This window comes from Balaenoptera acutorostrata, chromosome 2 (assembly GCF_949987535.1).
Source record: "Balaenoptera acutorostrata chromosome 2, mBalAcu1.1, whole genome shotgun sequence".
Lineage (NCBI taxonomy): Eukaryota > Metazoa > Chordata > Mammalia > Artiodactyla > Balaenopteridae > Balaenoptera > Balaenoptera acutorostrata.
The window spans coordinates 184196242-184210725 of NC_080065.1; the positions used below are offsets into that span (position 1 = coordinate 184196242).

Genomic DNA, 14484 nt, shown 5'->3' on the forward strand with positions numbered 1-14484 from the left:
CAGGCAGTACTGGGGGCAGGCGCAGGTGGGTCCTCGAGCCTTAGGAGCCAAAGGAGCAGTGGGCGGAGCAAGGGCGAACCAGGAACGGTGCGGGGGCGGAGCCTGGGGAGGCGGGACCAAGAAGCCGGTCCAGAGAGGAACTGGAGCCGGCGTGGGCGGGGCCTAGGAGGCGGGATCAAGAGAAGGCGGGGTCAACAGAAGGCGGGGTCTAGGGGCGTAGCCAAGGGAGGCGTGTCCCGGGAGCGAGGTCTCGCGGCTTGTGGAAGCGGGGAAGCCTCAAAGACCGTAGGTGAGAGTTCAGGCTGCCCAAGGAGGCGAGGGGTGGGAGCTGGGACGGAGACTGAAAAGCCTTAGATGCTGGGCTGACCCTCTGTGAGAGTCACCATCATGCTTCACCACCCGCCAATAATACCTGTGTGTTTCAGGGGTTAAGATAAAAAAACAAAACAAAACTTGGATAACTCCTTAAGTTCCCCATTAACCCATTTTATAGGGGGGAAACTGAGGCTCAGAGAGTGAAAGTCACTGTAACACTCCCGCCCTCAATGAGGCAGTGCAGAGCTGGGATTTGAACTTGGTGGTCCAGCTTTGTCCTCTGGGTGCTGGCGAACCGTAAGAGGGCTTTGAGCAGGGAGGGATGAAAGGGGTCATCAGGTGGGTCCCTTCAGGGCAGGCAGGCAGGCAGGCAGGGGCAAGACCACAAAGGGGCAAGAATGGAGGCCCGGAGATCTGAAGGACCCCGAAGTCCTGCTCTGAGCTCTCCCAGCCCACCCCAGAGAATGGCACTTAATACTTTAAATGTTTATCCTATGATACAACTTCCTAACACCACCTTAGATGCTAGCTTTGTATGCTCTGCTTGGTGCCGAGGTGGCGGTGGTGGCGCAAAGGGAACCCTTGATGACTGCCTGTCATGGGATGTGGGTTGTCCTGGTGATTTTTCTGATGCAGATGCATCCTTTTTTTTTTTTTTTAATTTATTTATTTATTTTTGGCCGCATCGTGTCTTTGTTGCTGCGCGTGGTCTTTCTCTAGTTGCGGCCAGCAGGGGCTACTCTTCAGTGTGGTGCGCGGGCTTCTCATTGCGGTGGCTTCTCTTGTTGCGGAGCACGGGCTCTAGGCGCGCGGGCTTCAGTCGTTGTGGCTCACGGACTCTACAGCACAGGCTCAGTAGTTGTGGCGCACGGGCTTAGTTGCTCCGCGGCATGTGGGATCTTCCCGGACCAGGGCTCGAACCTGTGTCCCCTGCATTGGCAGGCGGCTTCTTAACCACTGCGCCACCAGGGAAGCCCACGATGCATCCTTGAGCGTATCTGGATACTCATCTCTGAACGTAAGGTGAGCACATTCTCTATCGCCTAGTCTTGTGTATAAACAAGACGAGCCGTCTGCGTCTGGGATTAAAACTGGGTTTTCCAAGGGCTTGCTTACAGACAGAATCTTATTTTCAATGCAGTGTTTCTCAAATTGGGAGTCCGGGAGAAATATTTTCCCCTTAAAAGGGGTCCATGCATTACTCAATTTGAGAGACTCTGGCAGAACAAATACAAACTCTGGGGAGTGTTTGTTCCTTCCAGCTGGGTTGCACTGATGTGAGCTTTTAAGTTTTTCCGAGTTGAACTGGAACTCACTACTATTAAGGCATTCGGGTCCGTTGTTGTTACTTAATTATTTTGATTTTTACTAAGGTTTCTTTGTGCTCTCCTTCAAAGTCAGTCCTTAAACTCCCACTCAGACCACCGGAACGCACAGAGAGACAAAGAGGCGGCTGACGCTTATTACCCGATTTATTAGAGAGATCTCTTCCACGTAAAAAGGGGGGGGGGACGGCGGGGCTGGGGGTTGGGGTTCCGGGGCTGCATATGAGTGTTACGGGACCAGCAGTGGCTGCGGTTACAGAGGCGCCCACGGCTCTGGGTTTGAGCGGGATGGCGTCCTGTGCCCGAGGAGGCTGTGCCCCGGATTGTCACACACCAGACCATGGGGGCTGAGCACACAGAACCCCCGGTGAGAATTAAGACACACAAGGTTTGCAGTTTCCTTGTGTTTGGAAATCAGTTCGGCCATAAAAACAGGGTTGGGATGGGAACAGGCGATGCAACTGAACCACCAGAGAAGGTGGCCAAGGGTGCTCGTCCCAGGGTGGGGACCGAGGGGCTGTGGCGACAGTACCATGGCAGGGGGCCCCAGTGGGACGGGAGTATTGCACTGAGCCAGGTGGTGGAGGGAGAGGGCAAGAGATGGCAGAGGCCAGAGGCCAGCAGGGGACACACCGGAGGTTCCACCTTGTCAGTCTCAGAACACGCCTTTCATTTGTACATTTGTGCCCACATTCGCAGTGACAGCAGCCGTCAGGGACGAGCTGCGACAGAACCAGGACATCGCCACAAAGGAATCGGCAGACTTCCATCCTGGGGCGGGGTGGGGGCGACAGCTGGGTGGGTCCAGGGCCCTCCTTGCTGGGGGTCTGGGGAAGGCCACGAGTTCACTACACGTGATAAATAAGGTCCTGCCTTCCTACCCTTGCCCTGACCATAAGCACATGCCTCCCAGTCGGCCCAGTCCGCAGACCACTTTGCATCCGTGTGACAGTTCTCTGAAAAAGGGACAAAGAATGCAACTAACACAAAGGGGGCCTTCAAAGGGGTGTTCATGACTTAGCACAAAAATGAAAACGTCTTGATCACCAGGTTTGCAAATTTCTCCAAGTCCGCATCCGACTGGTGCATTTGTTCCGTGGTTCACTCAGGAAAGCCTGAGGGGCCCAGCTCCTGCAGCTCCAGGTGGCTAAGGGCGCCCTGGACGTGGGGCCTGATGCTCTGGTGGTCCCCACGGGACACAATGTCTCTGTGCCCGGCCTCTGGGGGCCTGGGCGGGGACTCCGGTCGGCTTTTGGGCGACTCAGCAGTCCCTGTTCGTCCCCTTCAGACCTCTGCCCACTCAGCCCGCCTACCCCCGCACAGAACGGGGCAGGCGCTGCGGAGGGCGCCCGTGTGAAGTCCAGGCGAGGACGTTCTGGAGTCTGGACACACCTTCCGAGGACAGGAGGGGAGGACGCTATTTTGCTTCTAGCCCAGGACACCCGCAGGCTTGTTCGGACAGGTCCTCTTCTCAGAGCCGCTTCGTGCTGAAGTGTCCCTGGCGGCCCTGCGCGGGGAGAGCCCCCAGGGCGCAGCCCGGTTCTCCAGGGAGGAGAGGCGCAGCTAGACACCAGGTTCCGGCCAGGCGCACGAAGCGGGCTGTGCCGGGGAGGTGAGGAGGGACCCGCCGAGCAGGAGGACAGCAGTGTACGCAGTTTGCAATGGACTCAAAAAATCAAATTCCTGGGTCGGTGGGTTCTCCAGCTGTCTCAGGCTCCACCAGGGAGGCAAAGGTGGGGAGAAATTTTCCCAGAAGGTGCAACTTCCACTCCACGCTAGCTCGCAGCTCCTCCCACGCAGGGCGGGGCAGGCCAGGGGAAACCATCCCCGATGTGTCCCTCTCCAGAGGCGGGAGAGACCCTGCAAAGCTGCCAGCTCCAGCAGCCTGCTGTGGACACAGCAGGGGCCCCTGGCGGCCACCCTGTGGGGCTCTGGGCCCAGCAGTGGTTGCCCTGCTGAAGATGACCATCCAAAAAAAAAAAACTTGTTTTTCACCGAGAATTTCTTCTGTCCTTCAATCGGCACAGGTGCCCCCACCATCAAAAAGAGAGAGGACACCCAGCTCAGTCCTCTTACTCAAGGGAGTCTGGTCCTCTAGGCCGGGCGCCTGACTGGGGGGCTCTGCTCCAGGACACGGCTCTCGGGAAGTCCCGTGGGCTGAGGGCCCAGCCACCTCCTCCCAGCTTGGTCCGTCCTCTGGAGGAGAGGTAAGCCCACGGCCCTGAGCTCCACCGAGAGGGGGCGGCCTTGCGTCCACATGGAGGTTCTAATCACGCCTGGTGATTCCCGCTCAAGGTCACCAGGGAGGTGGGTGGTGGGAAACAGATGCTGAGCAGCAGGGGTGACAGGGTGGACAGCGCCCCCAGCCACCGCCCGGCCACCCTCAAGGACGGTGTCCGGCTCTTGGCCCAAAACCCTGAGCCAAGAGCACCTGGCAGGCGCGGTGGAAGGCCTCCAGTGGCGCCCTGGGGACCCGGCGGCCCTTCTGTCCCAGGGGACCGTCCATCGCGGCCAGGACTTGGAATGGATTCCACTGGGGTGCAGGTCCCCAGAGCCTAGGGCCTGGTTCCCTCAGCAAGACACATGCAAGCACAGCAAAGAACCAGAAGTGCAGTGGAATGGAGTTTTTTCTTTTCCATTGTGTGGTGTTTTTTTTTTGGGGGGCTTTTTCTTTTTCTAAAAAAACACACACGTGTGCTGCCATGTCTGTGCAAAGAATAAGGGCCCCAAATAAATACATGATCGGAAACGGAGGGTTCACAGTATCAGGCGCAGGGAGCTGATGGGGAGCCGGGGCCAGGCGAGCCGCCCGGATTGGGATGGCTGCAGCCCGAGCTTCGGCGCCGTCGAGGGGAGGGCGAGGGCGAGGGCGAGGGCCGGCGGCCAGGCGGGCGTCTCCCGAACTCTGGGCTGAGCGGATGGGCAGCACCCCCAGGGAGCAGCCAGGGCAGCAGCGGACACTCGGCTCCGTCAGTGCCTGCATAGGAATTACTGCAGAGGCAGGGGCGCGGGTGAGGCCATGGTGGGCCGGGGCCGGACCCACACCCGCCGGGCCTCCCCTGGCCGGGTCGGGCCCCACAGCTGATGCCGAGGGCCAGGGACCCCAGGAGCCATGAGGGCTGGACACAGGCCCCCGCGCGGTAGAGCCCGACTGCCCCTCCCGCCCTGGGCCTCAGTTTCCCTGTCGGTCCCGGGGTGCCTGGAGGCCAGGCTCTCAGGCCCTCCTTGGCCAAGGCCACGGGCCTGAGCCCCGAGTGGGCCCGGCTGGCCAGCCGTGGCGCACTTACTGTGTCGCTCTCGCCGTCGGAGGCGGGGTGGGCCTGCGTGCTATAGTGAAGCGGGGAGTACACCCAGCTCCTCTCATCGGTGGGCTGGAGGGCAGGCGGGCGGCACGTGCGGGAAAGGCGCAGAAGAAGAGCAGGGTGCGAGGAGGTGCGACAGAGGCGACAGGAAGGAAGGAAGAAACAGAAATAAAAGAGGGGGCCCCCAAGGCGGCACGGGTGGGCGGCTCAGCCCCCGCTGCCCTCTCCCTGACGGGGACCTGCCCCAACCCGGATGGCCCTCGGGCTCGGCGGGGCCGGGGGCCGGGCCTCTGGGGCTGAGTGGCCAGAGCGCGGTGGGGCGGGCAGCAGGAAGCGGTGAGCGGGGTCAAGGCAGGGCCGGCACAGCGGGAGGCGGGGAGGGCCGGCGGGGCTTGGCTTGCTCTGCTGTCCACCACCCGCCCCATGGCACCCTGACCTCCAGCCTAGCCCGGCAGCGCCCTGGAGACCCTCTGCTGGGGGTCCTGAGTGGTGGGGACTCGGGGGGAGCCCATTTCCGGACCCGGGAAGCCTTTCAGCACCGGCACACACAGGTTTGCTCAGGGGAGACCCAGGCAGGCGCCACCCAGAGAGCAAGCAGCAGAGGCCTCCCCGCCCCGCTCCGAGAGCCCGGGGTCACCGTCCTGGGGCGGGGGCGCAGCGGAGCCCAAGTCCCGGCCTGGGGACAGGCAGAGCGGGGACTGGCCGCCGAGGGGCCGCAGGCTGCTCTTCCTCCAGCTGCGTCTGGGGAGGGGTCCCCATCCGGGTCCCACTGCGGGGAGGACATACATTCCTCCGGCCCCCTCGTCCCTCCCAGGTCTGCTCTCACCACCACAACATTCTTGGGGCTCCCCCAGCCGCCTTCTTCTCTCTCTTCCTTCAACGTCCCCCGCAGCCTCTGACCTCCACCCCCCACCAGAGCACACACCTGTCCTGGCCGCGTCCCCCTGGGCGTCCCATGGCCCCTAAGCCCACCATGGCACCCCAAGCCCCACCCCTCCTCAGCGGGGTTGGGGCACCACCAGCAACCAGCCTCTGCCCTGCTGCCCTCGGGGCCCGCCGGCCGCCTCTGCACCTGCTCCACCCCACCCACCCTCCCCGCAGCTCCCAGGCCGTGCCGGCACCCGTGTGGGCCCAGGCCGCGCACCCACGAGACCCGTGTCCACCTACGGAGGGGTTCGCACAAAGCGTCTGGGGCAGCAGGGCGAGACCCCAGCTGGGGCCCCACTCATTCCTTCAGGGGGTCACAAAGCAATAAACCCCCTGGCTCCCTGCCCACCTGGGAGCCCGGGGGGCGGGGCCAGGCCTGTCTGGGCCACAGCAGCTCCTGACACTGGGGTGGCTGCCCTGCTGGGCTCAGAGTGGGGACGACACGGGGTTCACGCAGGGAACCCCGTGAGGAGCCGGCCCCGGGCGACCCATGGAAGTCGGGCCGAGGGCACGCCTGCCCCGCACGGCGGGCCTCGGGGCCCGGCCTTCCTCTTGCCGCTCCCTCTCCTCCCGTCGGCCTCCAGGCTCCTGCCTCTTTGGTGCTCCAGCTGAGACCGCCCTTCCTCTTCCGCCTCCCCACACCCCACGTGTTTGTCAAAGTCCGGGTCAACCCCCCTCCAGGCAGCCTCTGCCACAGCGCCCCACCCCAAGGCCCCTGTGGGCCACGTGTCCCCGACTCTGGGACCATCTCTGGGGAGCAGCATCCCCGGCTGGACCGAGCGTGGCGGGAGGGCTGTGGAAGCGGTCTCCCTTTTTCGGGCTCGCCTGGCAGCGCCCGACACCCAGTGACGCTCAGAGGGGCTGCTGACGGGGCTGGAGTGTGGTCTCCAAGGGGCCTCATCTTGAGAACACAAAGTCTCGCTTTAGGTCTTTGCCTTGTCCTGCCCGTTCGAGTGCTGTGTGCCTCTGGGAGGTTACTTGGCCTCTCTGGGCCCCCATTTATTGCTCACAATGACAATAACAAGCACTAACGATGCCACCGCTACACAATATCCCCACAGCATCCCAGGCACGCTGGGTGGATAAGTGTTTATTAGACACACAGGTGCCTGAAGCTTGGGATCCAGATTGTGTCTACCCTGCACTCTCATGGGCTCCCTGGAGAGCCAGGGACTCGGTGTCTCCATCTGTGAAATGGGTATGGAGACACCAGCTCCTCTCTCCTGCAATTAAGAGCTTGGCTTTGCAGTCCCTCTGCTGACTCATGAGGCCACCCCCTTCAGGGGACAGACACCCCGTGGAAGCCGTCAGCAGCGAGGTCTGAACAAGTGGGAACAGTGCACCTGGCACGTCCCTGACCCGGGAGGGTTGGGACAAGGGGCAAGGGCAGCCAGGGGCTGGGGGTCAGATGCAGACCCTGCCACAGCCAGGCCGGCCCCCAGAGCCCCAGCTGTGTGCCCGCAGGCCCAGTGACGCCCACCTCGGAGGGGAGTAAGCAACGTCCCCATGGGATGCCTGCAGCACAGAGCCCCACACGGGCCAGCGCGGCCGACCTCAGCCACAGTGACATTTTCCCCAAGTCCCTTCTCAGAGGAAGAGGAACAGCCAGGACCTGTGGCTCCCTGCTGCCCACGGCGCGGGGCGGGGCTGGGCTCCCTGGAGGCCTGCCATGGTCACTTACAGTCCCTGAGGAGCTCAGCGTCACGGCCCGCAGTCGGCGATGCCGGGGAGAGTAAATCCAGTACCTCCCATCGGTGAACTGGGCGGGCCGGGTGGGCGGGGGAGGAAGCAAACAGAGGACAGGATGAAGTGACAGGATGAGGCCACGGGGGTCTGGCAGGCGGTCAGGCAAGGAGGGCACCGGGAGGGGCAGGTGAGCCGGTGGCCAAGCAGGAGGTGCGGGCGGGGGTCCCAATGGCTTCCTTCTCTGCTGCGCGTGGGGCCCGGCTGCCCACTCGGGGGTTTCGGGACCCTGACGCACATGACAGGACACGGCCCCAGGGGCCACCTCCCACACAGATCCAGAGAGCGGGAAGCAACCAGCCCCGGCGGGAGCTGACGGCAGGTGGGGGGACACACAGGGTGCACTTGGTACCCTCCAGGCCAGGCAGGGCCGTGTTCCGGCAGCACTGGCTCGGGGACCGAGAGCAGAGAGGTCGGTGTTAGTTATGAAGCAGCGATGCCAGCGGGAGGGCCAAGCTCACCCAAACAGGCCCCAAGGCCCAGCGCCGGGGAGGGGGCAGGCCCCAGCTCACTTTCCTGGGGCAGGGTCGGGGGTCAGAGGTGAGAATGAAGGTCCGGGAAGAGGACGGGCGGCTGGGCGCGTGTCTGGCCCTCTCTGTTGTAACTGGGACCATGTGATCCCTGAGCGGGGCCACCCAGGGGAGATGGCTCCAGGACCCACTGTCGGGGGCTCCCTGGCCCCCGGGCACCCACTTCACCCAGGCTCCTGGTTCAGCTCCCTGCCCGCCCATGGGAGGTGTGTGGGGAAAGAGACCCCCAGCTCTGGAGAGAGGTCCCGGGTCCCCGGGGCAGGGCCCCTTCCTACTCTGACGGACGCCACCTCATCCAGGAGCAGCTGTGCGTCCTCATCCTGTGAAGTCGGCAGCGTAGAGCCCACCTGCCCCTCTCGGCGGGACCTTGACCTCCCTGAGCACGGAGCCCACCCCCCGCACCCACCACGCAGAGAGAGAAGGTGCGCGTCATGCCAGCCCACCATGGCCAGCCTGGGCTGCCCCGGCACCCAGGGCCTGGGCCTCCCCTCAGGCCAGCGGGGCCGAGCACTTGAGGACTCCAGATGTTTCCCGGGGCACCACTGAAGACAGGGCCTTGGCTCGTGGCCAGATGTGGTCATGAGGCCTGGGCTGGATGGCGAGGGACAGGGGTGCTCCCCAACACCTGAGTGTGAGCGTGCTGGGCGGGCACGTGGCCCTGAGTGTTGAAAGGTGAGCACACACGTGTGCCTGTGTGTGAGTGCACGTGCAGGTGTGCACAGGCGCCTTGTGTGCGCGATGTGTCAGCACGAGCCTGTGAGGGAGCAGGGTGCGCATGTGTGAACGGGTGTGGGTGTAAACACACGTGGGTTCGTACAGGCACGTGCATGTGTGTGCACGTGCGAGCACAGGTGGTGGAGGGTCCGGCGACGGGAGGGATCCCGGGAGGACTTACAAAGTAAATGTCTGTGGCAGGCGCGTCCTCCTCGTCTGAGGCCTGGCTGGCGGGCTCGGAGGCCTGGCTGGCAGTTTCCACTTCGACGGCGGCAGAGGCACAGGCCGGGGACGCCCCCTCCCTGGGGACACGGGGAAGACACGGGAGTCCTGGCTGGGGGTGCTCTGGACAGCCCACGCCTTCTCCAGCCCGCACCCCAGGACCCTCCCTGCTCCACACCGTCCTTCATCACAGAGACCACCGACGCGGGGAGTCCAACTGCAGGGATGCATCCTGTCTGACATGGTCTAGTTCCCGCACAAAACAAACAGAGCACCCCCAAGCACTGCTGCGGCCCAGGGAACAATGTGCCCGCCCCCGAGCAGGCGGGCCCTTCCCCCTCTATTTGCTCAGGTGCACGCCCGTGGGCAGATCCCCGCCTCACCACTCACTTGCTGGGCAGCCAGGAGGACCACGTTCTTTCTCGGAGCCTCAGTTTCCTCGTCTGTAAAGTGGGGACACATGGCACCTACCCCCGAGGGGCCAGAACCTCTTTCTCCTCTTTCCTGAGCACTTACTAGTTGCTAGGCCTGTCTGAGGGCCTTGCGTGAATGAACCCACTGAACTTCCACTGGGGAAAGGGGGGATGCTGCTGCTGTCCTGTGTTACAGATGAGGAAATTGAGGCTCAGAGTGAAGGTGAGGAACATGCCCAAGGCCTCGGCTGGCGGCCATGTGACCGGTGACTAAATTTCACCTCCTGGATGAAATGACGAGTTCTGAGAAGAAAGAGCACCTGTAACCGTGCAGAACTGGTTCTCCAGTCACATTTGAGGGCAACTTGTTTTGTGGGGCAAAGACTGAATGACACTTCCCACTGCGACACTTCAGTTAATGGCAAAAAAGCTGACAGTGGCAGGAACTGGTGCGTGTGTGAAATAATAGCAAAGTGCACCTGGGAATGTGTGCTGGGAGTGCTAAGTCTCTAGAAATAGAACAGAAATTCTAAAAAGTATATAAAGCAAAAATTATGGGAAAGGCAAGAAGAACTGGATAAAGCAATTATAGAATTAAACAGCCCAAACAGACAAGAGGCAAGTAAGGACGTAAAGGAACCAATGACACCAATCAAGACACTGGACAGAAGAGGCTTGTAAAGAACTTTCCATCCTTTCACAGAGAAGACACTTTTCTCCCAAGTGTCCATGGACACTTAAAAAGTAAATTTTGGGGACTTCCCTGGTGGTGCAGTGGTTAAGAATCCGCCTGCCAATGCAGGGGACACGGGTTCGATCCCTGGTCCAGGAAGATTCCCACATGCTGCAGAGCAACTAAGCCCGTGCGCCGCAACTACTAAGCCTGCTCTCTACAGCCCGAGAGCCACAACTACTGAGCCCGCCTGCCACAACTACTGAAGCCTGTGCGCCTGGAGCCCTTGCTCCGCAACAAAGAGAAGCCACTGCAATGAGAAGCTCGCGCACCACAACGAAGAGTAGCCCCCGCTCACCACAACTAGAGAAAGCCCGCGCTCAGCAACGAAGACCCAACCCAGCCAAAAATAAAAAAAAAATTAAAAAAAAAGCATAGTTTTTTTTGGCTGCATTGCGTGGCATGCAGGATCTCAGTTCCCCAACCAGGGATCGAACCCCTGCCCCCTGCAGTGGAAGTGCAGAGTCTTAATCACTGGGGAATTCCCCAAAGCGTAGACTTTTTTAGGCCATTTTCTTCAGCTCAAAACCTAATGAAGTTAGAAGTAAGTACCAAAAAGGTAAACTAAAAATCTTAAACACTTGAGAGACACCCCTAAAAAGCCTTAGTCCAGGGTCTCCCCCTCAGCACTGCTGACATCGGGCAGGTCATTCTCTGCTGGGGGCCATCCTGGGCGCTGTGGGGTGTGGAGCAGCGTCCCTGGCTCCCACCATGATGCCAAGAGCACCCCTGGTCGTGACCACCAAAGATGTTCCCAGACACTGCCCACTCTCCCATGAGGGCAAAATCACCCTCAGGTGGTTGAAAGCCCCTACCTTAATTCAAAGAGGAAATAAGAAAAAAATCACTAACCATGCACATGCGAGTCAATATAAAAGAACTGCTTCATGTCAAAACCCATGGGACATGGCAAAAGCAGTACTCAGAGGAAACTACATAGCCTTAAGGGCCTCATTATTTAAAAAAAAAAGGAATTGAAGCACTGGAAAAAAGAAACAAGTGAGAAAACAAACCAGAAGCAGCTAGAAAGAAGTCATGGGAACATATGTATATGTATGGGAACATATGTACACGTGTAACTGATTTACTTTGTTATAAAGCAGAAACTAACACACCATTGTAAAGCAATTATACTCCAATAAAGATGTTAAAAAAAAAAAAAAAAAAAGAAGTCATTACTGGCGAGTTACAGTGAATGAGATAAAAACAAAACACAACAAGGGAAAAGGTAACTAAGTCCCGAACCGGTTCTTTGAAAAGCTTGTAAGTCGCTGTCTTCTAAGCCCCGGCAAAGCTAAGAGGGCGAAGAGAGGAAGGGTAGGAGGGAAAGTGACCTCAGATGACAGGGCGGCTCTGAGCCTTGGAGGAGGAGACCCTTCCCCGAGTGCAAAACCCCCGCTGCTCCCAGCATCACGCGCCCCCTCCCCCCCCCCCACGCCTCACGCCCGGAAGCCTCATTCCCGCCCCTAGCTTGCGGACTACTTTTCCCAGCCTCCCCCGCGGCCAGCTGGCCACGTGACCATGCTCGACCAATGGGGCCAGAGCAGAACTGGAAAGCAGGAACCAGGTAACGGGACCGCAGCGACTGACTCAGGGGCCACTCACCCAGCATCCTCCTCTTTGGGGACCACGATTTCCACGCTGCACGCGGGCTCCACCTGCACCGTGATCTGCTGCAGGTCCTCCTCCGCATGCGCCTCCTCCTGGGGCCTGGAGGCAACAGGGAGCTGCGCCTCAGTTTCCCTCCTCACCGCCCCCCCCCACCACCAGGACCACCAGCCGAGCTCCAGGCCGGTGCCAATTTCCACCCCCGGTAACAAGCTGGAAGTCTCCACGAGGTGCTGTCTCCGCGCACCATCAGACCAGGGCCCTGAGCCAGCCCAACCGTCATGCCCGCCTCGGGGCTGCAAGGGTCCACCTGGGGCTATCCTGTGACTCTGACACCAGCAGAGGCATAATGAGTGAATGGTGGCCTGGATCCTGCCGACCCCCTGGGGGCAGCTAGGCACCTGCCTGGGGCCTGGACTAGGGGGTTAGGTGGTTCTGGGGTTCCAGGCTGAGACCCATGGTGTAGGTGGGTCAGAACATTCCAGCATCCAGGCGTGCAGAATCTCTGGATGGCAACACCAGGGAGTAAAATGGTGGCTGACGTCAGAGCAGGTAGCTGGACAGAGGGGGATGCACTTTGCACCAAAGATGTTTTGTACCATGACTTTTTTTCAACTGGCAGGAATTATCCCAAAAAAACTAATTACAGAAATGGCCTCTTCATTGCAGTCCTGTTACAAGATCAAACAACTGGGAACAACCCAAGTGTCCATGGCCCATTAGAGGGATGGCAACCAGCACATGCTCCACCTGCTCAGACAGGTGACCTTCTGCTGGTAGGTGACAGAGTAAAGGGCAGTGTGCCGCCCAGAGTGCACGCTGGTCAAAATGCGAGGAGAGACAGGCCTGAATGTGTGTCTGCTTGTATATTCACAGATATCTCCGGAAGGAGACAAAAAATCCGTCCGGGGGGTTGCTCCCAGAGAGGGGAGCAGGCATGGGGCAGGGGGAAACATCTTAACTATTTTCCTTTTTGTATCTCTTAAATAAAAATATTAATAGAAAGAGAAAGAAGAACCAACAGGCAGGCGTGGGAGCAGGGTCCTCTGGGCACCCAGGTGGGAGACAGACACAAAATGACCTGAGATTCTATGCGGTTCTAGAGCCTGACTTGAATCTGTGCCCAGAAAGGAGCGGTCAGAGACGAAGGGCTCTGGGTGGGGAAAGCGGAGGAGGGACTGGGGTGGGCGGGTGGTGTCGGGGGGGAGAGGGAGAGGGCTGGGGTCTCAGCTCACCGGCCATCCTGTCCGGAGGACTGCGTGCGCCGCCTGCAGAGAGACCACAAGCAGGTGGGAGAAGTGGGGTGAGGCCCCGCCCACGCGCAGCCCCCCGCGGAGGGACACGGCTGGTCTGCTCACCTGTACCGCGGCTGTTCTGATGTCTCCGAGGGGGACCGCTCCGGGATGGAGAGGGACGTGGAGGACAGGGTCGTGGCAATGGAGGCGGTGGTGGCCTCCTCAAAAGAAGGCGGTGTGCAGGGCAGGAGGTCTGGCCGGCCTGTGGCGAGGAGCGGGTGGGCACTTGCGGGGGCCTGGGAGGCCTCTGGGCTCCACCTACAACTCGGCTCACCCTCCACCACCCATGCCCCCCACTCCCACCTGCCACCCCACACTGTCGTCCCTGCCAGCTTTAAGCAGGCAGATGTGCTCTAGTTTCCCCCTGGCATAAGGCCTTCCAGTAGCTTCCCACTGCTCTCAAACTAAAATCCGAACCCCTCCCTTCAGCCCACAGGGGTCCTGCTCCTCAGGCCTCACCTACCCTCTCCCTCTCCCCCCTCCCCCTCTCCCCCCTCCCCCCTCCCCCTCTCCCTCCTCCCCTCCCCCCACTCCCCCCTCCCCCTCTCCCCCTCTCCCTCCTCCTCTCCCTCCTCCCCTCCTCCCTCCCTCCCTCCTCCCCTCCCCCCTCCCCCTCCTCCCCCTCTCCCCCTCCCCCTCTCCCGCCTCTCCCTCTGCTCCAGACACACAGGCTCCTCGCTGTTCCTCCCACACAACAGGCTAGGCCGGGTCCCACCCCAGGGCCTCTTGCACAGGCAGCTTCTCCCTTCCTTGATGCTCTTCCACCAGCCCCTCCCTGCCTGGAATCTCTGACCCAGGGGACGGGAGGGACCTTCCAGAACATCAGGCCCAACCCCATCAAGCACTTCATCCCTCCAGGTCTCTGTGCACCTCTGATGTGAAGGGAGCCTGTCACCTCTGGGGCGTGGGTTGGGGGGGATGGGCGGGGAGGCAAATTCTATGCTCAACCCTTGCTGTGGCTCTTCTGGGGGCCCCATCCCAGCTGCTCCCCACTTCCCAGCTGCAGGGGCCCCTTCCTCCCGTTGGACTGCTGCTGTTGCTCCCTGAGCCCCTCCCTTCTCAGCCCCCCAGGGACGACGCCTGCCCCAGGGGCCCCCTTACCTCCCGGCCCACCTGCTCACCTTCGTCCTCCAGCGTGGGGTAGCTGCGGGCCCCCCGCAGGTCGTACTGCGCGTCCTCCCGCTCACTGGGGATCTGGCTGGCCGAGAAGGCGGCAGTGGGCCCCAGGGGCTTGACGGCCAGCAAGGCACCGCGGCCCTTCTTGGACGGCGAGGACTTGAGGGCTGCAGAGGGAGGGCAGTTAGAGCTTGGGTGGCAGCACCGAGGCCGGGCCCTGCAGCCCCCGGTGCCTCCATTG

The 14484-nt window shown here is 61.1% G+C and overlaps 1 protein-coding gene across 3 annotated transcripts in view; it reads right to left on the minus strand.

Annotated features, from left to right (window-relative positions):
* Positions 1-1768: 1768 nt before the first annotated feature.
* PIP5K1C (phosphatidylinositol-4-phosphate 5-kinase type 1 gamma) overlaps positions 1769-14484 on the minus strand; it is a 61981-nt gene continuing 49265 nt past the window's right edge. The window contains exons 12-19 of one of the 3 annotated variants that reach the window (XM_057540120.1): positions 14249-14410; positions 13191-13329; positions 13068-13100; positions 11830-11934; positions 9038-9158; positions 7551-7628; positions 4928-5011; positions 1769-4631 (exon numbers count right to left, since the gene is read on the minus strand). In XM_057540120.1, the coding sequence (XP_057396103.1) occupies positions 4629-4631; positions 4928-5011; positions 7551-7628; positions 9038-9158; positions 11830-11934; positions 13068-13100; positions 13191-13329; positions 14249-14410 (725 nt within the window). In that variant the 3' untranslated portion in view covers positions 1769-4628. The remainder of the gene's footprint in view (positions 4632-4927; positions 5012-7550; positions 7629-9037; positions 9159-11829; positions 11935-13067; positions 13101-13190; positions 13330-14248; positions 14411-14484) is intronic. The other 2 variants (XM_057540121.1, XM_057540122.1) reach the window with 2 other exon arrangements.